Source organism: Geotrypetes seraphini, chromosome 18, assembly GCF_902459505.1.
Source record: "Geotrypetes seraphini chromosome 18, aGeoSer1.1, whole genome shotgun sequence".
In the NCBI taxonomy this organism is placed as follows: domain Eukaryota; kingdom Metazoa; phylum Chordata; class Amphibia; order Gymnophiona; family Dermophiidae; genus Geotrypetes; species Geotrypetes seraphini.
The window spans coordinates 4,643,451-4,670,746 of record NC_047101.1 but is presented as its reverse complement, the minus strand read 5'-3'; the positions used below and the strand labels follow the sequence as shown (position 1 = coordinate 4,670,746).

General features: G+C 42.0%; 1 protein-coding gene across 3 annotated transcripts; it reads right to left on the bottom strand.

Annotated features, from left to right (window-relative positions):
- Nucleotides 1-18,048: 18,048 nt before the first annotated feature.
- On the bottom strand, nucleotides 18,049-25,717 carry BNIP1 (BCL2 interacting protein 1). 3 transcript variants are annotated; one of them, XM_033927762.1, is made up of 6 exons: nucleotides 25,518-25,717; nucleotides 23,401-23,493; nucleotides 23,216-23,307; nucleotides 22,803-22,904; nucleotides 20,976-21,094; nucleotides 18,049-19,501 (listed from the first exon to the last, which is right to left on the bottom strand). In XM_033927762.1, the coding sequence occupies exons 1-6, from the start codon at nucleotides 25,599-25,601 to the stop codon at nucleotides 19,305-19,307; spliced, it is 687 nt and encodes a 228-aa protein (XP_033783653.1). In that variant the 5' UTR covers nucleotides 25,602-25,717; the 3' UTR covers nucleotides 18,049-19,304. The 3 variants fall into 3 exon arrangements, with proteins under 3 accessions (XP_033783653.1, XP_033783652.1, XP_033783655.1); XM_033927761.1 differs by lacking the exon at nucleotides 25,518-25,717 and adding an exon at nucleotides 25,309-25,422; XM_033927764.1 differs by lacking the exon at nucleotides 25,518-25,717 and adding an exon at nucleotides 25,116-25,294.
- Nucleotides 25,718-27,296: the final 1,579 nt, after the last annotated feature.

Below are 27,296 nucleotides of genomic sequence, written 5' to 3'. Positions count from 1 at the left end.
GGACAGGTCACTCCATCTTCTTTTTTCCCTTTCTGTTTATGAAGAAGTCCTACAACCAGATGTTAAAGCCTTGATCAGTGGCAGGGAGAGTGTCGCAGGCACAGGGAGCGTTTCCTTCAGTCCTGCCAAACAGAAATAATTTTCTAGAGGAACAGGGTAACAGCTTGTCCGGAGTCTAACATTAAACAGGGGGTTGAGCTGCCCCCCCCTTGAACTGCTGTGCTGGTCACGGTGGACTTAGCTACTTGCAAATGGGGCGGGGGGAGCCAGGACTGGGTTTCTGGGATGAAGGAGTTCACCCACTGGTGGCAATTCTTAATAGCTAGTGGGAAAGACTCTGCAGCCTCTGTGCCTGGAGCGATGATGAGGGCTGTGATTTAAAGCTAGTGGCTTCAAGGCTCAGGAACTTCTTCCTCACCCACCCTTTGGGTTAATCTACTGTATTTCTTGTTATAAGCCTGATTCAACATTTTGATGTTCTGGTGCTTGGCAGATCACTGTCATTGCTTGGGAGGGGGCAGGAGGGAGGGTACCCAAGCTATAGGCTATGCTCAAAAGGATGTCCTTTAAACCAGTGTTTCTCAACTAGGTCCTGGAGTACCCCCTTGCCAATCAGGTTTTCAGGATATCCTCAACGAATATGCATGAAAGAAATTTGCATAGAATGGAGGCAGTGGCAAGGGGGTACTCCAGAACCGCATTGAGAAACACTGTCATAGAGCAGGGCCTCAATATCACTAGGCCCATGCCTTTCTGATCTGGCATAGAATTTAAGCTACCGGAGCACTTCTCTGGCAGAGTTTCTGCGGATTAGCTTTTCCACGTATTTTCAGCTCTATCAGGGACCCCTGAGGAAGACATCCTTGTCGAAACACGGACCGTGTTGGGTCCAACACTCCCAACGGACTGGGTCCTAGAGATTTTTATGTGGATTGCTAAGTTGATTGACGAATAAAGTCCATGTCTCTCCACAGTGGTTTTTTTGTTTCTCTTGGACTTTTTCTCTGGATTCTACAGGGTCAATTTCTTTGCACAGTGTTGATAGGGTAATGTTCAGTCTCATTCTGACAATGGGTCTCCTAAATGTGGATGGCAGGTGGTCTTTGTTTCGGTGCTTTTATCTGTTTTCTTTCATCTAAGCTCGGCTATTTTTACCAATTTATAACTCAAATGCATGAAGATGTGGCAATCTTTTACCCCATTAACCTTGTCTGGTTTGATTATTTATGTTATGTAATTGCTGAAGTTTATAGTTTATTAAAGCTGGATATATTGCATATGCCAGACTAGACTAGTGGATCTAAGGGTGATCAACAAATTAAAACCAAAGAAGAAAATTATGAAAAGAATACCATTTAAAAAATATAGGATAGTAATTAATAAAACAGAAAGTAACCCCTAAGGTGTGTATCCTCAGAGAAAGGGGTGGGGGGTGATAGTCTCATATCCCCTGTTAAAACAAGTTTATTATTAAAAATTTGATGAAACGCTAATCAAAATTTCTAAGCGTTTTACAGTAAAGATTTAAAAAGGGGTTCAGTTAAACTATTAATAACATAACTTTACTTACATGAAACAACAGGTTAGTGGGGAGAAATACAATTTGAAAGAAAGAAAGATCAATTAAGGACAATAACACAGGGAAAGGGAGAATTCAATTTTAGTATAGAAAATAAGCTTGGAAAGTCCCTTAGATCAATTAACAGTCGTATGCGTCTTTAAAGAAGAAGCCTTCAAGGCCACCCTTGAATTTATCTAAATTCTGTTCGGATCTTAAATATAACAAATTCCATATTGTTGGAGCAGTCGTTGCGAAAGAAGCCCTACGGGTACTAATGAATTTTAGGGATGGGACATGAAGAAGATGCTGCGATGCAGATCTTAAGGTTCTCGGAGGATCATGCGGAGTCAGGTATTTATGGATAAAAGCGAATTCCTTGGTTTTCATTGTTTTGTAGGAGATTAAAGCTATTTTGCAAGTGATACGGTGATGGATAGGTAGCCAGTGAGCACATAAATAAAAACAGGATTGCAAATGATTTCATGTGGTCTTCTGGGCTCTTTTTGACATCCCAGTGCCATTATTATCAGAGACAGTGTTTGTACCTCCTTTGGCTGATGTAGAGAGAGGATCTTTACACTTTGAAATATGTACGTAATATTGTGAGCCGCCTTGGATAAAGGCGGATTAAGGGTTTTAAATAAATAAATGATTCTCTTCCAGGTCATACATTGTCTTCTTAAAATGTGTGCCTCCCAGGCGACACCAGTTTGGGGGGGGGGGGGGGGTGATGGATGACATATGGCACTTAGCAGTGAGATTACACCCACTGAAATTGTCCCTGAATGCCCAGCACAGTCGATCTCCTATATAAGCCCCTGCAGAGTCCAATCGAGCAGCGCAGATCTGATGACCCCCGAGAATTTAATTTTAGCTCCACTCTCAAAGCCGCTATCTCACATTCAAGCAGACAAAAATGTGTCCCAGTAGAGACTTTCAGACACTTTCCTCTTTAGAATCAGCCCTTGTCTGCCTCTGGCATAAATGTCTCCATGCTGAAGTCATCGGGCAAGATGAAGCTAGAGGAGTGCTTCTCTCAGTCGGTTTGTGGCTTCGACTCCATCACTGCAGACAAATAAAACTGTGTGACACCCCCCACACCCCGCAGAGATGCAGAATAATGATGCACCTATGGAGACCCCCCACCTAGGTTGCGACACCAAATGCAGGTTTTGTGACCCTATTTGGGATCCCGACCCACAGTTTGGGAAGCTCTGTGCTAAAGAGGGAGACAAGGCAGCAGGAGAAAGCTGACTAGAAAGACAGCCATTAGTGAAATGACAAAAATACAGCTAGGCACCTGCTTCCTGTTTTTACCAAGATAGACATTAGGCCTAGATATTATCAGATGCACAAAGGTACCCAGGTGAATTTTCATATGTGCCTTTAAAATTGTTGGAATTCTAAAGCAATGAAAGACCAAAGTTCAGGTCTTTTTCCTTTCGAGCCCTCTGATTACCTCTTGATGGTGTTACTGAGGCTGGGCTAGGTGGGTCATAAGTGGAGGGCTCCTTGTATCAAACAGGAGAAAGATGATAAAGAGAGGAAAGGAAGTGTCAATGTTTGTTCAAAGAGGTCCTGCTCCCTTTTTTATTATAGCAGTTCTACATTTTACAACCAAGGGAACATTGCTTCCCCCAAATATGGTAATTTTGACTGGAAAGATGCACCAAACCAGATAGCAAATTTTGGGTGGGGCAACAGGTACTGTTTGGTCTAAATAACTACACGAACAAGCTACATACCACCTCAGTTCTTATCTCTATCTTCAGAGGAGGCCAAGGAAAAAGAATGTAGCAGACTCAAAAGTGTAGTTTAAACATTCAAGTCCTTTTTTGGGGATCCTACTGACTGGTAGGACGACCTCCAAAAAGTCTCTCCCAAATGCAAGTGACTGGCCGTTTATTCCAAATAAATGGCAAGTCACTTGTATTGGGGGAGACTTTCTAGAGGTCGTCCTACCAGTCAGTAGGATCCCAAAAAACACCCCCAAGGCCTTGAATGTTTAAACTACCCTTTTGTGTCTGGTAGTTTGTTTTTCCTGAAGATAGAGAAAAGAACTGAGGTGGGATGTAGTTATTTAGACCTAAAATACAATGGGTGGGCATGACACATTTCCTCTGTACCCCTTTTCCTCTCCCCACAAACACTCAATTTAAATACCTTAGCTGGCGGGAATTCCCAAGACTCACAGCTGAAAATATCCAGACTAGATGGGCCATTTGGCCTTTATCTGCCATCATGTTTCTATAACCATAAAGCTCTATGACCTCACAATGCAGGTGTAGAGACTTAGCCAATAGGAAGAGGAGATGCAAATGTTAAGAGCCTTAGCCAAAAGGGAGAGGAGGAGATAGTGGATGCTCTGGATGGGCCATTTGGCCTTTATCTACCATCATGTTTCTATAACCATAAAGCTCTATGACCTCACAATGCAGGTGTAGAGAGCCTTAGCCAATAGGAAGAGGAGATGCAAATGTTAAGAGCCTTAGCCAATAGGAAGAGGAGGAGATAGTGGATGCAGCATTTGGGCAGATTGGATGGGTCATTTGGCCTTTATCTACCATCATGTTTCTTTGTTTCTATAACTATAAAGTTCTGTGACATCACAATGCAACTGTAAAAAGCCTTAGCCAATAGGGAGAAGAGGAGATTGTGGATGGGTCATTTGGCCTTTATCTGCCATCATGTTTCTATGTTTCTACAACACCCCTCAGACAAACAAGGCAATAGCATCAGTGCTGGCACCCCATGCAAGCCAAGCCTGAAGTGCCAGTGTCAGTGGCTCAGGAACACTGCCACTATCTTCCAAGGTTGGCTGAAGGGAGTTATGGTGGGCTACAGAAGTTTTCATCTGGCGGGGTTTGAGGATCCCTGCTAGCTGGGCTAATGGTGCACCCCTGCTGGATGAGCCTGAGCTGAAAGTGAACATGTCCCGCCCCACCCAGGAGTGGGTTGCTAGGATGAGAGGGCTGAGTTTTATCTAGGGGTGAATACCCTTTCACTAGCCCTGACTGTTGGCTATGCAAACAAAATGGCTGTCATCTAGCAGATCCAAATCTTGTCCTGCCCCAAAGGATCTGTAGTGCCACACCATTGCATTATAAACTCACTGCTGGGCCATAGCCTGAGTTATTTGGGTTGTTTAAGGGACACCCGCTAGGACACAGTTGCACTCTTCAAGGTCATTTCTCACAACTAATCATTTCATTAGCTTGTTTATATAGGCTAAGCCTTGTTCAGCCCTGAAAATATCAAAACATAACATGATTAAATACAGCATCTCAGTTTATGGAGTTTTATGTTTTCATAATCAGAAGTACAGCTGGGTGCTTTTCTTTGAGTTTGCCTTTGGATAAATTAATTTTTGTTCATTGGGATTTACTTTCAAAGAGGAAAGAGGGCCCCCACTCAGGCAGAGACCTGCAGCTGAAAGGGTCTTCAGCTTTTGGGTTTGGTTTTAATGTTCCAGTCCCAGGTGGGTGCTCTTTAATTCTCACAGTGAGTTGGATACAGCTGTACAGCACTTCGGCTCATTATTTCAGCTCTGTCTTTTCATCCCCAACTAGGGGGTTATGATGATGGAAAAGAAGCAGCAGGATTCAAAAGTTAATGCTAAGCTGCAGGTGTCTGGGCCATAAAGAATACAGAATAATTACTTCTTACTTAGCGCTTTAACTTCCCTCTGGTAGTGGTGCAGATTTTGTGATGCCAGGTTTGAAGATCGATCAATAACTTCTTAGACTCATAGTAAGGGAAATCAGATTTCCAGGCCAGACTCTTCCATTACTATCCTTCCAGTGTCTACACTTGACCAAGAATCTCTGGTAAAATGAGGACTTTAAAACTGCACATTTTGCTGACTGCATCGGCCACTTAGAATTGCAAAGAAGGCCTGGTTAAAATGGGAGCTTCCTGATTTTCAATCTAAGAAATCAGAACCATTTAACTTTAGAGAGAGCTACTACAAAATGAAGAAGAAAGTTAAAAGAAATAGTTATCAGGATTAGAAGTCTGTGTAAGATGTGAAGATTGTTTAAAAGCATAATCTTGGAAGCCCAGATAAAATATATTCCACAAGTTTAAAAAGGATCAATAATCTTTTAAAGAAATAGCCAATAGAAAATTTAAATGGGGCTGTACTACCACTTGGTAACAGTTAGTATCTGTCCAGGAAAAAAAATCTGAAAGCTAGAATTGGAAGCCAAGCAGCAAAACTTATCAGATATCTCACACTTAATGGATATTTTTCATATCCAGAGAAAAAATCTCACAGTATAAGTTAAATTAAGTAATTAATAATACAAGAAGTGCTAAGCTGGATCACACAGTTGATTTACAGAGTCCTGCATCCTATCTCCAGCAATGGCTTATGCAAATCACTTGGAAATTCTGAGATCACCTCCCTATTGCCTGCCTAATAGCCCTCCAGACACTCATCCAAACCTTTTTCAAATCCAGCTATTCTAGCATAATCTTCTGCTGCAAATCTCACAGCTTCATTGTGCATTCACTGATAAAAACAACTTTCCCCAAAAGTGTTTTAAATCTGCTATTTGTTAGTTTCATGGAGTGTCCTCTAGACTGAGTTCCTTATAAAGAATAAATAATCATTCCACCCCACCCCCTCAGGTTTTTATAAACCTTTACCATAACCTCTCTGCCATCTTTTCTTCACACTAAAGAGCCCTACCCTATTGTCTTTTCTTCAGAACATCTATCTCAGCTTTAAAAGCTTCCTCTTACCTTTTTTTTTTTTTTTTTTTTTTTTTTATATTGGGGTCAGAATTACATACTGAAAGTGGAACCACACCACAGATCTCTACAGACATTGCAATAGTCTCAGTTCTTGGGTAGTTGCAGTAGCTGAGAAACTGCAGTCAAAGTGAGGGGGGAGAGGGTCATGACCATGACGTACTAATTGGCTTAAGAACTGTAGGTTATGACTAGGGGGGAAGTTGTTGCTGCTGCTGCTTCTGCACCCAGAGGTTGTGCTGATCCCTGTGATCCTGGGCAAGTCACCCAATCCTCCAGTGTCCACCACCTTGAATGTCAGCCTTGAATGCCAAAGTCACAAAAAGGTGGTATATAAATTCCAACCCCTGTTTGCTATGGAAGGGAATGTTAGAAAGACAGAAGGCTATTTTTACCTAATAAGGAAAATAGCAAGTAAAGCATATTAACATGTGCAGATGGATGAAAGGTCAGATGTTCCTGGGGAAAGGATGGAGGGGTTTTGCATTATCCTGTTCTATACCATTGACTTGGTATCTTTGAAACCCACCCTGCAGCTTGCAATTGTCAGTCTATATCAGGGGTTCTTAATCTGGGGGTCAATTTGATTGACTTCTTTGAAGGTGTAAATAAACATGTGGATAAAGGTGAGCTGGTTCATGTAGTGTATCTAGATTTTCAGAATGCTTTTGATAAAGTTCCTCATGAAAGGCTCCTGAGAAAATTAAAGAGTCATGGAATAGGTGGCAAAGTTCAGTTGTGGATTAGGAATTGGTTATCAGATAGAAAACAGAGGGTAGGATTAAATGGTCATTTTTCTCAATGGAGGATAGTAAATAGTGGAGTGCCACAGGGATCTTTACTGGGACCAGTGCTATTTAACTTATTTATAAATTATCTGGAAAATGGAATGACGAGTGAGATGATTAAATTTGCAGATGACACTAAATGTTCAAAGTTGTTAAAACTCATGCAGACCTTAGGAAATTGGAAGACTGGGCGGCCAAGTGGCAGATGAAATTTAATGTGGACAAATGCAAAGTGATGCACATTGTGAAGAATAACCTGAATCACAGTTACTGGACGCTAGGGTCCACCTTGGGGGTTAACGCCCAAGAAAAGGATCTGGGTGTCATCATAGACAATACGATGAAACTTTCTGCCCAATGTGCGGCGGGAGACAAAAAAGCAAACGGGATGCTAGGAATGATTAAAAAAGGGATGGTTAACAAGACTAAGAATGTTCTAATGCCCCTGTATCGTTCCGTAGTTCATTCAATTCTGGTCTCCTTATCTCAAGAAAGATATAGTGGCAGTAGAAAAGGTTCAAAGAAGAGCAACCAAGATGGTAAAGGGGATGGAACTCCTCTCGTATGAGTAAAGACTAAAACGGTTAGGGCTCTTCAGCTTGGAAAAGAGACAGCTGAGGGGAATGTTGCTACTCCTTGGGTTTTGGCCAGGTACTAGGGACCTAGATTGGCCACTGTGAGAAAGGGCTAGTGGGCTCGATGCAGTAATAAGTCTGTTTTAATTTGCACAAGAGGATTGTGTTTCATAATTATAAGGAGTAGCCGTTACTTTTTGCATAAAAAAGGAGTGGTTTTTTTAGATTGTTTACTTAAAAATTTAATAATACTTTGTGTATGTCATATATGAATGAGACATTCAAATCTCAATAAATAAAGTCCATTATAGTCATTGCATGCAAAATGTGTTTATGGGGGGTTCGTAACTCAAAAAAGGTTAAGAATCACTGGTCTATACAGAATAGTTAATCTGCTGCCTATTCAAAGGCATGACTGGTGTCATGTGGATTATCCAAGCGGTGTGAAAGAGAGAGCTAGACTGAGCCTATTACTTAAATGAACAATAGCCACAGTTGAAAAGGACATTTCAAGGTGCCAGAATGGATTTTACTTAGCCAAACATTAACATTTAGCAATCTAACCCACCCTCCCAATGTGTAATACAACACAATTAAAGCCCAGCTGACGCTCAAATGGCTTCTCTCTTTGACTTCTGACCTTGGCTACTTACTTTAAATGTTGCTCCAGCAGCTTCCATTTCCCCCAATCTGAAGTTGCTGCCTCCAGCTCCTACCATGTGGCCCATTCACCTTGAATGAGGCAGATTGATGGATCCACTGGGACCAAGAGGTCAAGTTTATGTTGATTTACAGGGGTCAGACATTTATTGATGTAATGAACAAGGTCTCTGAAAGGTCAACTCAATCCTCTTGGGAATGACAAAGAAAAACCCTTCTACATAATTTACTTGCAGATGTTCCAGATGTAACCAGATCAGGTGGAAAATGTTAACAGACTCAACTAGAAGAACAGGTGCTGAGGTGGCTGAACAGTCAAGCAAAAAGAAAGGGTCTGGGATGAAGCGGACGTTATTCAGGCCCTTATAGAGCCAGAAAGTGAAGCTAATGACATACATAACGGGGAAAAACTCTTTAACAAATAGACTTCTTTCTCATGAGGAAAGACTAAAAAGGTTAGGGCTCTTCAACTTGGAAAAGAGACGGCTGTGGGGAGATAGGATTGAAGTCTGCAAAATTCTGTGTGGTGTAGAACGGGTTCAAGTGGATCGATTTTTCACTCCGTCAAAAATTACAAAGACTAGGGGACACTCGATGAAATTGCAGGTACTTTTTAAAACCATCACATCACATAACATTATACGTATAGACTGCGTTACCAAAAAGTTCTACATGGTTTACAGAAGATTATAAACATTACACTCAATCGTATATTTGAATGAATCAGCTAGTCAGGTATTTGGAGAAAAGATAGGATTTTAGCTGTTTTCTAAAATGTCTGTTAGAAACAGCTGTGAGCAACAATGATTGAAATTATGTTTCATGAGAAGATTTAGGAATTTCTAGCTTTTACAACCTTTTACAGAAGGAAAATTGAACAGAGCATGAGTTTTTCTACTGCATTTGTGCGTAGCTATGGAAAAACTATTAGCCAGATAAGTAGGGGTGCAGTGGTTAAAGCTACAGCTTCAGCACCCTGTTTACTAGTTTATCTAGCATGGAAAAAAATGTTAGCTACTTAACACTATATTGTATATGTACAAACAAAATTTTAAACCCTTTCATCCGTTGCAATTCATGGCAAGTTACATTCAGATACAATACCATTTTCCTGCCCCTAGAGGGCTCACAATCTGCGGGGCAAATGCTCAGCACTACTGCAGGCATTAATGAGTTGTTAATGCCAGGTATATGCACACATTATAAACACCCAGAGAGCTGAAGATGACTACACTTGTGTTTAAATGGATGTTAACGAGGTCCAAAGCATTCATTCCCAACGCACGAATGAAAGCGCTGTAATACTCAGAAACAATGATGGCCCATATCAGGTCGGCAGCAGCACAGAAGCTGTTCAGAAGATTTCCTTTCAATTTCTCACAGTAAACAAAACTTTGGTCTTCTTTTGCAACTTAAGTGCTGATAGTGAGAAACAAACACATCTGCAGATATTATGGCCAGTATTTGTTGATATTGTCTTTGAAGTAGATGTACTAACATATAACATACATTTATTTAGATATGGTTTATCAGTTGCTAAAATCAGTTTAAAACTTCATCAAAATTTGTTGTTTATTGAATCATATATTGGTATCCCCCCCCCCCCTTTCTCTGTTATATATTATTCAATATATGGGGTTGATACATTTTTAAGGCCTTACTATGTAATATTTGCACTGCAACTATGGCAAATTGTAACCTGGAAACTAGTATCTCTCAAACCTTTTTAATACTGTACTGAAATATTTTCCATCTCTTACTCATAACCCATACACACATGGCAGCCTGTTCATTTCATTTAAAAAATTTGCTGAAAATCAAAGTACTGCTTAGAAAAATTTGACTTGAAATTAATACCAACATTTATTTAAATAAAGCATTCCTAGAAACATCCCAAGCTGTGAAAGCTGAAGACAAAGGAATGAAGACTCGGGCATCACCTGTACCCCAAATTTCAAATCAACAATCTGCCTATGTGAATAGCAGATTTATATGTGCAAAACACCACATACGTTGCAAGGTTTTCGCCCTACAGAAAGGAGAACTATTCTGGGTGTGTACTGAAGTTCTCCATCATATATACATATTCGTTATTTTTGCATGGCAATGCATGCACACCTGCTCAGAGTCACTTAATCGCCAGCTAAGTTCTCTTCTGAACCTGAAGCTTGGAGAAATGCAGGGGTATATTTCCCTCTCTGGTGTTCAGAACAGCCTTCTTTGGCCAATTTTTTTTTATTTTTGGAAGATGGCTCCCCAGTGATGCAAACTTTCAAAGTCCACCACCTATACAAATTTGAATATTTACATGCCTGAAATAGGCCTTTCTGTAAATTCTGTAGGACGTTCGTTATTTGCATGTCTGGTACACACTTTTTATAAAATGTTTGCCTAGTTTACGCAGGCAGATTGCTTCCTATGTGGCCTATATAAGAAGTTATTCTCAAAAAGTCCAGCTTCACCTAGATGTCCCAGGAACCTGCAGGAATCCTGCCAGTGATAAGACATGAGAATCTGACCCTCGAAAAGGTGTTTTTAAAGTGTAAATAGCCCTGAATTCCATCCTATTCTTATGCACTTCAGCATACAAGTAGTTGTATGAGTTCTGGAGAAAGCTGGATTCTTTGCAACTTGTAATTTAAGACTTGCTACATAGGTTGTTTTGCTTCTGCTCTGACATACACACATACCGTCCCTACAGCTACAAAAACTTACATTCGGTCACACTGAGAGATAGACACAAATACGTTTTGGAAAGTTCATGTCAGAGCGTGACGAGGGAAACCATCCACACTGGAAAAGAACCTTCAGGACTCGGTATTTCTCCTCTTTCCCTTGTTCTATATTTATATCTAGTGTGTGTTGAGCCTGTCCCAGACCAGCCTGCCCTGTGTCAGCTTATCTCAGGAACACAGGGGCACATGTGACTTTATCATCTGGTAAAGTTCATTCCATTCAAGTGTCACTCAGAGGCAGAAAGCAGCAAACACAAAGCTTTCTCGGTGTCTCAGATTCTGTCACACATCCCCTGGTTTTCATATACTAACAACCATTGGAATCACTTAGAAGTCTGCATCATTTGAAAAAAATTTAAAATACAGCCCACCCCACCGCTATTTTGGACTCACCTTCTTCCTATACCCTTCCTCTTCCAGTTCAGCCAGTACTGCCATAAGTTTTCATTCCCAAGGACCCAGCAAAGTCTACGCCTTCAAATCACAGTGCAAAAGTTTCCATTTTCTAAGATGCCATTTCATGCCTTTCTACAGCCTAAAATGAGGCTACAGAATTACCTCCTTCCTATTAAATTATTTTGTTATCTACCCTGTTCCAGGAAATTATTAACCAAGGGGCTAGAGTTCATGCTCTAGGCCAGGAGTGTCAAAGTCCCTCCTCAAGGGCCGCAATCCAGTTGGGTTTTCAGGATTTCCCCAATGAATATGCAAGAGATCTATTTGCATGCACTCCTTTCATTGTATGATAATAGATCTCATGCATATTCATTGGGGAAATCCTGAAAACCCGACTGGATTGCGGCCCTCGAGGAGGGACTTTGACACCCCTGCTCTAGGCCTTGGTTCTGGGGATTTTTCTATATTCTTCAAACTGATACAAAACCAGCAACAAACCAGTTCTACATTGCAGGTTTTAGGCCAGGGCAGTAGTTCTGGACTGCTGGTATAATCCCAGGGGTACACTGGAAAGTCCACAAGGAAAAACCTCTTTTGCTGCTAAAACCGCATCCACTCTAGTCTGGCTTTTCACAGAATGCCACAGATATCTTAATAGCTTTCAAAGCTTCTGGCAAAGAGAAATCTCAGGTACTCACTCTTGTAAACAAGCAAGGAGCCATGGGCAGGAAGCAGAGCTGAGTCTGCAATCCATAATTCTTGGCTGCTCCTCAGAAACAGCCGAGTTGTATCTTTCAGTAATGACCTCACTTGGAAGTTAAAGCCTGAGCCTCATATTCAAGTCATCACCCAGAAAGGAGTCACTATTATCCAGAATTTAAGGGACACAAACACAACGAGAGTTCTGCTGGTCCCCCTTACCATGGTGCTTCTTTCAAACAGGATGACTGCTGCTAACTCATTGAATTTATAAAAGAGAGGGATTCCAGGTAGACATCAAGACTTGCTCTGGCTGCTGGATTTTAGCGTGGATTCGTTTTAGCGCATCACAGAACAATCTTGATTGGAAGTCAATAGCTTTACATGTTCCCTCAGGGTTTCCGCAGCTGGCATTGTGCTTGTTGCATTTTTTTTCAGGTCTCGCTGCGTCTTTGTCAGGTAGAAACCGACGTTTCAGCCACCATGCTGTGGCTTTCTTCAGGGTATGCTCTGAAGTCTGCAGTGTGACTTTGTAAACAATGGGTTCACTTCAGAGCATACCCTGAAGAAAGCCACAGCATGGTGGCTGAAACGTCGGATTCTACCTGACAAAGATGCAGCGAGACCCAGAAACCTGCAACAAGCACAATAGCTATACAGTTTGCAGCTAGGCAAAGGACAGCTCTCCTCTGCACAGGTCCACGTATAGCCAAAGCAGACAGCACAGTTCCTGCATGCAACACACATGGCATCTGAAATAAGCAGAAGGCAGTTCTCCTACAGCGCAGACGGGATGGATCATACGAAGCTTAATACTATTTATCACACTGTTTTCCAATCATTAAGGGAAAAGATACTCCCTTAGGGATCAGACAACCTTCGGTCTCACAAATGTTTCTCCGTGCCTTTTTTGGTCCATTTCCTTCTCTAGGGTTTGGTGATACCAATTGGTTTTGTGTGTTCATGAAAGCCTTTAATTGAAAGCTGGCTGCAATTACTTCTAAGCTGCAAAGGCCTCTCCAGACCGCAGATCCGTTTCACAGTTGCAGCTGTTTCCAGATCATTAAAGACCAGGGCTGCAATTATTTTCCAGTATTCACATCTGTAGATTTGTTAGATATGAAAATATTTAAATGTAATGTGAGCTCCTGGGCTGAAAGAAACGTCTAAATGAAGCTGTTAAAACTCTAGGAACAGAAGACTGGATGAACAGCTGGAGAGAATTAACCTTTTCAATGCAAAGGCCCAGTCACATGGGAAGCAGGACACAAGAGAAACGCAAGTCAAGGCTTCTTAAAATCTTCTTTGCTATGACATTTCACGGACAACCCCTATGAGCATCAAAGGAAGCCATTTTCTCTTCCTGCCCTCTCAGCTTCCTTTGTGGTTTGTTGATCTCATGCTTTAATGGGCTAATGTCCCTATTCCAGGGGCTCCTATGTGGGTTATGGATGCAAGTGGCAGCTCAGAAAGGTCCACTGTCTCACAAATGCAATTTCCAAAACTGCAGTATTGCTCTCAGATTTCGAGCTAGGTAGTTCTGTTTTGGGGAATCACCAGTCTCTCTCTTCCACCTGTCACTAGCACTTAAAGGCCATTCTATGACTTACTATGGAAAGCTTTGCCACCTTTAGCGTCTAAGTAAGTTAGAACATACCTCACCATTTCTTTTGCTGGTGTCTGGTATGGTAAACGCCTTTCCTGTGTGCAGCACTGAGTACCTTGATGGGGCTTTATAAGAAGCTAACCAACAAAAGCAGAATGGGCCTCCGATACGGATTTGTAGGCCACATTTCAATGAGGGACCCAATGGAGGCCATGTTTTGGTGGAACACCTGCATTAGCAGTCATCACTAGCAGTAACACAGTCTAGGTGGCTGTGTCAATGGGCAAAATCACCACATAGGAAAAGTCATTTCAAAAGGTTGAAAAAACACTGGCAGTGCTCGAGAGGGCTGTGACAGCCTTGAGCTTTGGCAGTATTTTGGTAAAACGATGCCCAGTTAGAACCTCACTCTTTCTGGAAGGACCTTTCATAAGAATAGAAAAACAATAGGCAAATCCCCCCCCCCCCCATGAACCAGGATGGCAAATACAGGAATTCCAACATAGAGCAGAAATCAAACTACAGACCCAATATGGTCCATGCTTCAGTTAAAAGAAAGGTAGTTATGGCTTTTCTGGCGCTTTATAGGGAGGTTGAAAGACTGTATTTAAATTCTCAGTTAAAAATATGTTATTTGATTTACTGATCTGCCTTTTACGTGTGCGGGTCTATTTTATTTCACTCAATTTTCTAGACCATTCTCCCAAGGAAGCTCAGAACGGTTTACATGAATTTATTCAGCTACTCAAGCATTTTTTCCTGTCTGTCTCACAATCTATCTAATGTACCTAGAGCAATGGGGTGATTAAGTGACTTGCCCAGGGTCACAAGGAGCAGTGCCTCAGGGTGCCAAGGCTATAGCCTTAACCACTGCACCACACACTTCCCTAATGGTACATAATACAACATTTGTTTGTACAAGGTTTGTCCATTATATAAACAGGACCACTGAGAAAGGCTCTTAACCAAAACACGGCCCACCTTGGGTCCAAAGTTTGATTTATGCTTCACGTTGGAATGCCTGTGATGGGACCACAATGGTGGAATGCCCTTCCTCAGTATATTAGAATTGAACATGACATCGTAACATTTAAAAAACTTTTAAAAACTTATTTATTTAATGATGCTTTTAATACCTGAAATTTTTATCTGTTTTAGGGATACTTTTTAAACTGTGCTTTGGTTTTTTAACCCCTTACCTTTTTCACCGAACCCAAGATTGTAACTTTTTAATTTATTTCCTCCCACCTCAAGTTTGTATTTTATGTAATTATATTGTTAATATGTTAGTTTCTCTGTTTTTTACCTGGACTATGTACATCGCCTAGCAATTTTAATAGGCGATACATCAAATGTTTAAATATTACATTACATTACATTTGTGATTTCTATTCCGCCTGTGCCTTGCGGTTCTAAGCGGATTACAGTTAAAAGAGATCAGGACATTACTGAGAGAATTACATTACAACGATTTAAGTAAATTACATGTTGTGGTATAGAAATACAAGTATAAGATATCTGGATTTATCGATAGAATAACTTGAGGGTTCAAGTAGTTACAAGGTTCAGTGGGGAAAACAATATAGGCAACTGAAGAAAGATACCTAACTTTGAAGGAATCAGTTAAGTGAATACCTAAGGGAGATGCTTTTTTAGGAGAAGGTTAAATGGATACCTAAGGGAGATGCTTATTTAGGAGTTTGGATATTTTTCATAAATGAGGTTCAAGGGGATGACTAGTGTGTTATTTGCTTGGGAGAGTGCATGTGCGATTGGGGAGGGGAACATTAAGTAAGGATGTGTTTTTTGAAAAGAAATGTTTTGATTTCTTTCCGAAACACTTTGATGTCTGTTGTTTTGATCATCAGTTTGGTGATGGTGGGGTCAATTTTCGCTGCCTGAGTTGCTAGAAGGCTGTCGTAAAGTTTCTTACGTCGGGTACCATTATGAGGGGGGAAGATAAAAAGATTCTGAGTTCTTCTTGATCTGGGTAGTCGGTAGCGGCAAAGACGGTTGTTCAGGTAATTGGGGGCCATACCATGGGTTACTTTGAAAAGTAAGCAGTAGAGTTTGAATTGAGTTCTTGCTTTTATCGGAAGCCAGTGAGAGTCTACATAGGCGGGTGTGACGTGGTCGAATTTGCTGAGCGAGTAGATAGCTGTGTTCTGAACTGTCTGAAGTTGTTTTATCATAGTATTTGGGCAAGGTAGGTAGAGGCTGTTGCAGTAATCTAAGGAGCTGAGTATGAGGGATTGTACAATGATCTTGAAGTGTTCTTTGGAAAAGAATTTTCTTATTTTTCTTAGGTTTCGCATTGAAACTTGAAACTTTCCAATAAAGGACTTGTTCTGGTCATCCTGGTTCATTTGGGTGGACATGCCCATTGTTTTCCCATTCCCTGCTTGGGAAGGAGCTTTCACAAAACACAGAGCCTGGTTTTGCATAGGCCATTTAGGTAAGAAATCGAGCTGTTCACAATTTGCAGTGCATCTTAGAAAAGGCTCAGAGAATTCAGAAGCTTCTGTACAATAGAAGAACCTGTATCTCACAGCACGTACAATGGTTACAGCCAATCTACAAAGAAATATGTTAAAAAAAATAAAAGTGGAATCACCCAGGACGAAGCATATGTAAATGCCGACATTGATCATGTGTAAGATTAGGTTCTTACCTTTGCTAATCTTCTTTCTTGTAAATACACACTTTATTCCGGGACCAATGGGTTATTTCTGTCTACCTGCCAGGACTTTGTAGGAAGCCTCAAACTTCAAGTGGTGAGTATAAGCCCTCGGGAAAGTAAATCATTGAATACCTCTACACGGATGGGAAAAGGGGCAATGCTCGAAGTATGGGAAACAAGATTCTGGATCTAGAAGCTGTGATGGAAGAAGAGTTGGATATAGTGGCGATCACGGAGAACCATGACTGGGATGTAGTTATACCAGGCTATAATCTGTTCATGAAAGACAGGCTAGGAAGAAAAGGAGGGGGAGTAATGTTATATGTTAAAGATCATATTAAAGCCACACAATTGCAGGATCTGCAGGGCAAGGAAGAGGCCCCGTGGATCAATTTGGAAAGAGAGAATGGTGAATATATTTATATTGGTGTGATATACAGGCCTCCTTCACAGACGGAAGAAGTGGACAGAGATTTAATAGTAGATATTCAGAATATATCTAAAAAAGAGGAAGTCTTGCTAGATGCTAGTCATGCCAGATGTTGATTGGGGAATCCCTATTGCGGGATCTTCTAGAAGTAGGGAGATTCTGGATTCTCTACAAGGAGAACCGTTCCAGCTGTTGGTAATGGAACCCACGTGGGATGGGGTCATACTGGACTTAGTGCTTACAAACGAGGAAAGTATTTCTGATGTTACAGTGGGTGATCATCTGGCATCCAGTGATTACTGCATGGTACAGTTTAATATTAAGATGGGTATAGAGAGGGTTCATTCAAAAGCAAAGGTTCTAGACTTTAAAAAAACTAACTTTGCTCAGATGGGGGATTACTTCAAGGAATTGTCCGGATGGAAACGTCTGGAAGGAGTGGAAATGCAGTGGGCAAAAGTGAAAAGAGTAATTGTAAGAGCGAGAAACCTTTTTGTAAGGCAAGTAAGTAAAAGTAAGAGGAAAAGAAGACTGCTTTGGTTCTGAAAAGTAGTAGCTGAGAAGGTAAGGAATAAGAGGTTAGCTTTCATAAACTACAAAAGATCACAGAAAGAGGAAGACAGGCAAAAATATCTGGAAAAGTTGAGAGGCTGGTCGAGAAGTCAGGATACAAAGATACAAAAAGAAGAAAAACGGGGAGACAAGACATTTTTTTTAGATATATTAGTGAAAGGAAGAAGTGCAAAAGTGGCATTGTGAGACTCAAAGGTGAAGGGAAGGAATATGTAGATGCTGATAAAGAAAAGGCTGAATTCATGTTCTGTGATCATGGCTGAAGTACCGGGAGCGGGACCGCAGAAGACAAACGTGAATAGGGATGGTCGGCAGTGGCATCGCTAGAGCACTGTTCATCATTAGATGGCATTAACAAGCAGGGAGAGCCCTAGCTTGGAGGGGCTGGGACAGGATGATGGCAGATGACTAGGAGGAGAAACTGATTGGGACAAGAACTGGGGAAGTGTTTTAGGGGAAATGTGGTTCAAGGGGGTGGTAAACTTTCAAGTTTAAGTTTCAAGTTTATTAGTGTATTTGATTAATCGCCTATTAAAATTACTAAGCGATGTACAAAATCAATAAAGAGCAATAAAAAGAAACTAACAATATACATAGTGGTTATATATTATACATACATGAGTCGGGAGGAAAAAAAGGTTAAAAGTTACAATTTTAAAATTTTTTGTAGAAATAAAGGAAGATACAAAAGGAGGGGGTGTTTAAAACCATAGCATTATTAAAAGAATATCCAAAAAGTATAAAAAATTTCAATTATTAAAAGCGTCATTAAATAAATAAGTCTTTAATAATTTTTTAAATGTAGAGATATCTTTTTCTATTCTAATGTAATGTGGTAGGGCGTTCCACCATTGAGGTCCCATCACAGTGAACATGTCTGATCTACGTGTTCCAATAATTTTTAAAGAAGGTACAGTAAGTAAATTTTGTCCAGATGAGCGTAGTGATCGTTGTGTATTGTGTGGGATTAAGTATTTAGATATAAATAAAGGTTCATTTGATAATAGTGATTTGAAAATGAGCAATATAATTTTAAATGTAATCCTATGACCTATTGGTAGCCAGTGAGCATCACCAGAGAACCCCTCAAACAATCCACTTCATTGACTGGGTGACTCAAGAATTAGATCAAGGGCTTGCATGGAGGGCAAAGGACTCCAGCTTTCCATCGTGATGAGGAATTTCAAGAAAACTGACGTATTTACAGTACTGCCTGACCACATGCCAGTGCTTTAGAGTATCTATCCAGAATGTGGAGGATTATTCATGACATTTCCATCATACACATATCTTCCACTTTAAAAAGAGCAAATCAACCGTCAACGTGTATGTTGTGAGACCTTTCTACTGGACTAAGTTAGCTACAAATGTGATAAAAAGAGCATGGACAATTTGTCTGGTGACTCTTACTGCCTCACCTGCACCAGGACTAAATTCTTCACTCTAAAAAAAAACCCACAGTGATGGAGGAACTTTCATTGCAGTGTCAATACAGAGGGTGAGACAAACTTGCAAAAACTCCCTCTTCTCCTTACCGAGACAGTCTGAGGGGCATCGCTGAAATAGAGGGTAAGACATGAATAGATCTGCCTTTTTATGGGAATCAGTCTCCTACTGCTGTATTCTTCTCCCAGTGCTTCAAGTTCAGAAAATACAATAAGAGAGGTAGATATGGGGACAGATAGTCAGATTGGAAATTCTACAACCACTTAAATCCGATACATTTCAGGCTAAAGAACAAGCTGCAATGATGCTTAGCTGGACTCGTCACATGCATTAGGAATGTGTGCTCTGTGTTCCCACTGAGGCTACCTGGCTTCAGGTCTGGAGCCCAAAGGGAGCAAAGTTAGAGCGAGGGGAGGAGTCTCTTCTTGAGGATGTAGAGGACAGTGGAGAGGAAAAGAGCCAGGGCCAGAAAAATGAGCAACTTGTCCGTCAGCTCCCGGCGGTTGTATTTGGTGATCAGTTTCCGCCCCAGTTGGATTGTTCCAGACATAGACTTGAATTCTTCGTTGGCTTCAAGAATTGTTCTGGAAGAGGAAGCTGCAAAGACAAGAGGACAGCATGTGGGACAGATGAGCAAGCACTACAGCAGGTAAGTACGTGTAACGAGACTGTCTTTGCTTTACTTTCCAAGAAGTAGAACCTGCAACTGGACTGCCGTAGTCTTCATTGTTGGGTCACAGCGAGAAGAAGAACTTTGTACGTTTCATCATGGCAGATGAGGAAGACGTGTCTGTGACAGAATTTTGTGTTAAACTTGGAAAGAGCGTAATGACACTCTTGAAATGTTACGCAAGCATACCCAACAATGAAGGCTACGGCAGTCCAGCTGCAGGTTCAGAAACATTGATGTGTGAGCTTCACAAGAACCAGCACAGTAAGGCAGTCTCGTTACTTTTCCATCAGCCCCTGTATAATATATTAATATATCTAAAGACAAAAATGGAGATATTCATTTCATTAATGACTACTATGGATCTGCTGAAACATAAGAAGTTGCCCCCGCTGAGTCAGACCAGAGGTCCATCTTGCTCAGCGGTCCGCTCCCGCGGCGGCCCATCAGGCCTAGTGCCTGAACAGTGATCGCTGATTAATTTTATAACTTACCTCTAATCCCATCCTTATAATCTACCTCTACTCTTATCTGTACCCCTCAATCCCTTTGTCTTCCAAGTACCTATCCAAAGCTTCTTTGAACCCCTGTAGCGTGCTCCTGTTTATCACTCAGAAGAAATCTTTGGATAAAGAAATGTGTGTCTCCCTCCACTCCCTCTGTGTGTCTAGAGTGGGGATGTATGTAGCTGATAACATTCTCTTTTTCTTCCCTTCCCAGTCAGTCACCCTAGGAATGCCAGAGGTATCGAAGCTGATGAGAGAGAGTGAAACATTATAGACATAAAGGTGTATAAATTAAATGTAAGGTTTTTTTGAGGAGAGGGGGTTGTGCATGCTATGGTTAAAGGGTGTTGAAGTTGGGGAAGGTGTCCAGTATGCGACAGCCGATTTTAGAGTTTAAAGATTAAATTAAATTAATATTTCACCTACACTATAAACAGTTTAATGATGATCAATTAGAATAACTTACACAACATCATTATAACAATAATACAATCAAAATAAAATGTAAAATTAACAGCTGCATAACTAACCAATAAATGAAAAACATCTCACATTTAATCCTCCCTCAAAAATGGTCGAAATCACAGAGGGCTCCCCCCAATCACTAGAGCAGTGTTGCTCAAACTGCGATCGACTGCCGCAGGATTCCAGGTGTGCCGCCAGACGCTGGGGAGAAGGAGAGGCACCAGCCCACAGGACGTGTCTCTCGTGGCACCCCTCCCCCATTGGTGTCTCAGAGTCCCATGTATGCGTGGACATCGACGTGATGACATCACACACAGGCATGACATCATCACATCAACGGCTGGACACTTCCGGATGTCCTCGAGGTGCAGTCCGAGGCTTAACACAATGATCTCAAAAACACAGAGAAATCCATGACTTGTTTGGCTACCTAGAGTCTGTATGGTCTCCTCACTCTGCTGCACCTCTTGAGCCATCATCTTACTCACACTCATCAAGCTCTCGGTGATGGCACTTGCTGACTCGGTCAGGTTTTCCTTTGTTGTTTTCCTGTAATGGACAGAAAGCAGAGAACAGAAAAGGTTAATGAAAGAAGACGTCAACAACCAATGACAGTGTCATGCAGCAAAGCTGTGATCTGCACACAGTGGTATTAGGGTATTAAGGAACGAACAGGGACAGTTTGTACAGCAATACTCTGCTCTTCTGGCAAGAGATGTTTGAAAGCAACGGCTGAGTAAAACGAATCTCTGCGCATGGTCAGCTGGCTTCTCGTTAAGGAAAAGGATGATTTGAACCTGAAATCCAAATTACTGTGTAGCATGATATAAAGTTATTGCCTGACCCAAGTAATGATTAATTTCTAACTTGGATTCTGAAAGACTTGAGCCAGCTCTGCTTCCAGTCATCTGTTCAGAAAAGTGTTAGGTGCCTCCATTCAGGAAAGACAAAACCGCCAGGGTGGATCCTGCACCATAACAGAAGGTGGGTTCAGAGACGAAAGCGCACAGGACGTCAGCACACTGGATTAAAAGGTAACTTTAAAGTGCTCTGAAGGGAAGTGTGGGGGGAGGAACCCGCTGATTTTACTTAGAAGTGTTGGCGCTGCTGTTGGGGGGTTTGAGGGGGGGAACCCCTTCCATTAGAGAGGAAAGTGTAATTTTTCCCAGTGTTTTAGTGAAAAAATTGCAGTTTCCTCTGTAAGTAGGGAGGTTCCCCCACCCCTCCAATGGCAGCAGCAACACTTCTAAGTAAAGTGGGGGGGTTTCCCCCCCAGGAGCGCTTTAAAGTTTACCTTTTAATCTGGTGCACTGACGTCCTGTGTTCATTTGTCTTAGCGTCTTTGTCCGCACGCGATTGTCTGGCACACTTTAGTCCCGTCACCTAGAATGTGTATCAGTGGAAAACAAAACAATACACAACAGTTTAAGTCACTCAAACAGAGATAAGAAAGTTCAATCAGATGACATCATCCACCTGGAAACAAAGTGAAACACTAGACTGCTCTGTAATTGGATGCAATGCCAGCCTCAGGGAGGAGACATAGCCCCTGAGTTCCTGTCTTAGGATTGGACAATTGCTCCTGGATTCTGATGCCTCATGGAACCAATTTTCAATCCATCCACATGTATAAAACCAGAAGATTTACCCATCCTCCTCCCTTTTTTCCTTGGACCGTGTCTCTCTCTTTTCTCCGGGGATCATCGTGCTGCAACATCTCTTCTATAGACCATGCAGTCTCCTCTCCAACTAAAGAACTTTTCAGCCACCAAGGACTATTGCATCATTGTGAGTAATTTTTGAACCATGTAAATTAATCATTCTGCTTTAGCAATAGCTTGTCTTGTAGCACATTTTTCCTTGTTAAAAGATCCTATCTGTAACCTGCTCTACCTGCCTGATTTTATAAATCCTGCTCCGTAAGAAATATAATTCTAGTTTGATTGCAAATGCTTTGAATCTCAGTCATTTTAATATATATAATTACTATAGAGCTAAGTTTTAAACAGGGGCGATATATTTTATTGGTGGAGATTTATCTTAATAAATCCATCCATTAGCAACTGCAGCTTCCAATTTTCTTCATGCAAAATACCTGCGAAGCGAAGAATACGCTGAGCCCAGACCCACAGACTGCTGAGAAAGGCACAGCTGATAATACTTGCTTTACTAGTGCTGCAAAGCACTTCAGCTGTGAGCACGACAACCAGCGCAGAACCAAGAGTGGCAAAAGAAGACGCTACTGCGCATGGCGTACCTTTGTCTCACAGAATCACCTCCAAGCAGCAGCTCATCCTTCTCAGAGTTATCAATTGCAATCTTGCACGCCAGATTTGCCTTCCTCCAGACTGTCTGATTGCTGAAAGGTAAATCCTAAGTATTAGTGTACCACTGGTATTAGGAAGCCCTCTCTAAAGAAGCAACAGGACATCACTTTAAAAACAACCCACTCAGTCATCATTATGCCCTAAAAGTTCTTAAAGCCTTAGCGGCTACTAAAGTCAAGAGAGATGGACCTTCCTCACTTACTTCTGAGATCCAAAAGGTACCTGAGAGAGGATCTGTGTGGGATTCAAGAAGCCGAGGCAATGCACAAATATTATCCCATTCCATGCTGATAGGAAGCCAGGGAACCCTAGAGGACACATTTCTGCAAAAGGCAGCACACACCTGAGCATCTGCTTTTTGTGATTCTCCATTTCTTTCAGTAATGCTTGTTTTTCTGATTCCTTATCCTGTTCCTTTGCCAGCTGTTCAAGGTCCTTCAAGAGGAAAATAAGCATATACTGTATAAACCAACAATCATAATATGGCAATTACACTGCTTTACAAATATGGCCAAAGCCAACACTCACCTGTATCCTGAGCCTTAGCTGATGAAACTTCTCCTTCACCTTGGCATTTAATACTGTAAGGGCACTCACAGGCCCCACACAGTCCCGGATATCCTACAAAACAAGAGTAGATGCTCTAAGAATGTAGGACACTGAAAACAAACTGAAGCCTTTCAATAAATTACACTCTGACACATCTCAACATTTATCCCCCCCCTTTACCAAACCGTGATAGTAAAAAGGGGGGGGGGGGGGTTAGTGAGCAATGTGTTAAAGTAAATAAATGATATAAAGAAAGAATGCGATTAAAAAAGCAGAATTTTTTGCAGGGGGGAGAGAAAACATGCAGGAGTGAGCAAAGAACATTATATAACTTGAAATCAAAACCATATTTTGAAGATTTTTGAACTGGATTGAGGCAAAATGGGGTTATGCAACATAGTAACATAGTAAATGATGACAGATAAAGACCTGTGAACGGTCCATCCAGTCTACCCATAAGTTATTCTCATTAAAAATACACGATTAGATTAACTTGTCTCTTCTTTGATATTTCTGGGCTGTAGACTGTAAAGTCTGATATTGTCCTAGGTTCCAAATGCTGAAGTTTCTGTCCAAGCTCACTCCAGCCTATCCGACCATCCTATTGTTTGCAGGATATCTACTATAAAATCTGGCCAGTAACATCCTCATGTTCCAAATTAGTGGAGTTCCCACTGATGCTCACTCCAACCCATCCTACACAGAATCACCATATATGGGACACAGACCGTACAAGTCTGTCCAATACAAGCCTTTCGTGAAGAACACAAAGAGGGTTTGAGGAGATGACTGATTTGATTGGGCTTTAAGTCCTGCATAAGCAAAGAGATGTTGGGGATGTTACTACTGCATATTTTTACAGCACTGTAGAGTGATGATAAGTGCTCAGGTACAATTTGCCCCTTTCCTAAAACGCTTATAATCTAGGTGGGGACCTGAAGCTTCAGGAGATAAAGCAACTTGCCCAAGATCACAAGGAGTTGCTGGTGGTGGAAGCAGAAATTGACCCGATTACCCCACGTCTCAGTCTATTGCTCTAACCACTAGGCCTCATCTTCTCCTGTGAAGCTGAGGGCAGAGGAGGTAACAGCAGACTAGAAATGGGATTTTGACAGTGCCATGCCTCAGGACGAGGAGAACGGAGGGTGGAGAGAGCAGACTTTGTCAGATGGGGAGGGGAGTGGGGGGGGGGGCAAGCATTACAGCATAATAGCCTTATTGGATCATAGCAATGGTCCATCTAGCCTAGTATCCCGTCTTCACGGTGACCAATACAGATCATAAATACCTGGCAAACCCCCTCCCCCCCCCCATAGTAGCAACACTGCATGCTACCAATCCAGGGCAAGCAGTGGAATACCCCATCTGTCTCAATAACAGACTACGGACGTTTCCTCCAGGAACCTGTTCAAACCTGTTTTAAAGCCTGCTATGCTAACCACTCTTACCACAACATCTGGCAATGCATTCCAGAGCTTAACTGTTCTCTGAGTGATTAAATATTTCCTCCTGTTTAAAAGTATTTCCCTGTAACTTTGAGTGTCCCCTAGTCTTTGTAATCTTTGACGGAGTGAAAAATCGATCCACTTGTACCCGTTCTACTTCACTCAGGATTTTATCTCCCCTCAGCCGTCTCTTTTCCAAGCTGAAAAGCCCTAACCGTTTTAGTCTTTCCTCATACAATTCCCCTTTACCATCTTGGTCGCTCTTCTTTGAACCTTTTCTAGCGCCGCTATATCTTTCTTGAGATAAGGCGACCAGAATTGAACGCAATACTCCAGGTGAGGTTGCACCAGGGTTACCACGTGGCTCCAGAGAAATGAGGATGGATTTTATTTATTTATTTGGCTTTCTAAGCCATCCTCCCCAGGTTGCATACATAATAACCTGATGGCAGCAATGGCTCTTGCACTGAAGGCAATGGAAAGTGAAACCCGGAAGTCTCAGCCCTGCCCCCTTTCTCTGGAGCCACGTGGTCAAAGCCATCACACCTGAGCTGGGCATTTCCAGGAAACGGAGCCGGGGGGGGGGGAGGAGGAGGCTGCTGAGGCTCTGGGCTGTAGTTGGGAGGGGGGAGCGAGGCCGGCCGGAGCCACCTGGATCAGCGCTTTCATCTCCAGGTCGTATCTGACGATCTCCTGGTTGCAGACTCGGACGTGGACGTCCCGGTTGGTCGCCATCTTGACAGCTGCTTACGGCGTGCGGGATGGGCCAAACGAGGGGCGCTCGGCGGCTCCAGCGCAGCCTGGCGGTCCCGTAGGCTGACTGCGCCATCTAGGGGCGGCGCCGTGAACTGCTTCTTCTTTCGTTCCCAGTGATTTCAGGACTCCATCGGACTGTATTTAAGCGAGCACACAATCTGTGGCAACTTCTCTCCGGAAGTAAAATCCGGATGTCTCAATCCGTCCTCTTAGAACCTAGCTTAACTGACTGCTGCTGATTTACAGCCTGAACAGTGACTTCCCACACAAGCTATTAAAGACATGGGTTTCATTTGATTTGTTTGACTTGATACATAGATAAAAATCAGAACAATTTACAATAAGAAAGGCAAAAATTGAGGGTGCTAGGTTAGAGAGATTGAGAACAGCTTAAAACCCTGAAGTTCTGGTGCCAGGGTGACATCTTGGAAAGCTGTTGGATGTGAAGAATGACACCCTACCTTGCAGATGCTCCCCAGAGGGAGGAGGCATAGGTTGGTGACACCTTCATTAGTGGACCCAGACCTGCTTAAAACCCTGCGGTTCTTGTGGCCGAAGGGGCATATCCCACCCCTTGGATTACCAAGGAATATGTTTATAATCTGTCAGTAGTACTTTGAAAATGCCCATCAGAGAGAAGAAGAGGAAGGGCTCAATGATTGCAACTACCCCTGGTAGGGACCTATGCATAAAAATATTGTTGTTTCTTCTGCTCTGTATTTCTAAATCAGTCATTCTTGTCTCCTTCTAATGGAGCCACTGTTAGTTCCCCAGAGCTATGCCTAGCTCTTTTGTTTCTTCAACTTCACAGAAACAGCAGGTATCAACTGTAATGAATGAGAATTGACAGTAGCTTCCTCCTTTAAGTGTTACTATGCCCAAACCTGTAAGGCAGGGCTGCCCCAGTCCGGTCCTCGAGATCTACTGCCAGGCCAGGTTTTCAGGATATCCACAATGGATATGCTTGAGAGAGATTTGCATACCAAGAAGGCAGTGCAGCCAAATCTTTCTCATGCATATTCATTGTGGATATCCTGAAAACCTGGCCTGCCAGTAGATCTCAAGGACCGAACTTGGGCAGCCCTGCTGTAAGGTATAGAAACAGTACAGGAGAGTGGCGGCTCTCCAGGACAAGGACAGAATATCCCTCTACAGCAGGGATGTCAAAGACCCTCCTCGAGGGCTGCAATCCAGTCGGGTTTTCTGGATTTCCCCAATTAATATGCATGAAATCTATTAGCATACAATGAAAGCAGTGCATGCAACTAGATCTCATGCATATTAATTGGGACAAAATGAAAAACTGACTGGATTGTGGCCCTCGAGGAGGGACTTTGACACCTCTGCTCTACAGAAATTTGGATTGTAGTGACACAGATGGAGTCAGGTACAGCAGCTGTGTAGTTTCTCCCAGCTAACTAAAAAAAATTAGAAGGCAACAGTAAATTTTCTGCTATGGAGAAGTTTCAAGTTATGGAGCCTCAGACTGGAAAATTTCAGGCTTCATCAGTTGCTACAGTTGAAGACAGCATATCAGTCCATTTAGGAATTGAAAAGTTAGAAAATTCTCTTTGTTCTAGAAATTTGAGCTTCTTAAATTTTCCTCAGGCTAATTACTTACAGTGGATTACTTGTTAAATATTTTAGAGAAGCACTCAAAATATTACATCCAGA

Bases quoted from the DNA above. Each gene is read 5' to 3' on its own strand.
- BNIP1 (XM_033927761.1), bottom strand. From the start codon at position 25,407: ATGGCTTTGACCACGTGGCTCCAGAGAAAGGGGGCAGGGCTGAGACTT. The intron at 22,905-23,215 runs GTGTGTGCTGCC...TTTACCTTTCAG, and splicing joins CACAAAAAGCAGATGCTCAG to CAATCAGACAGTCTGGAGGA. The intron at 19,502-20,975 runs GTAGCCAAACAA...TTGTCTTTGCAG, and splicing joins GGAGACCATACAGACTCTAG to CTTCCTCTTCCAGAACAATT.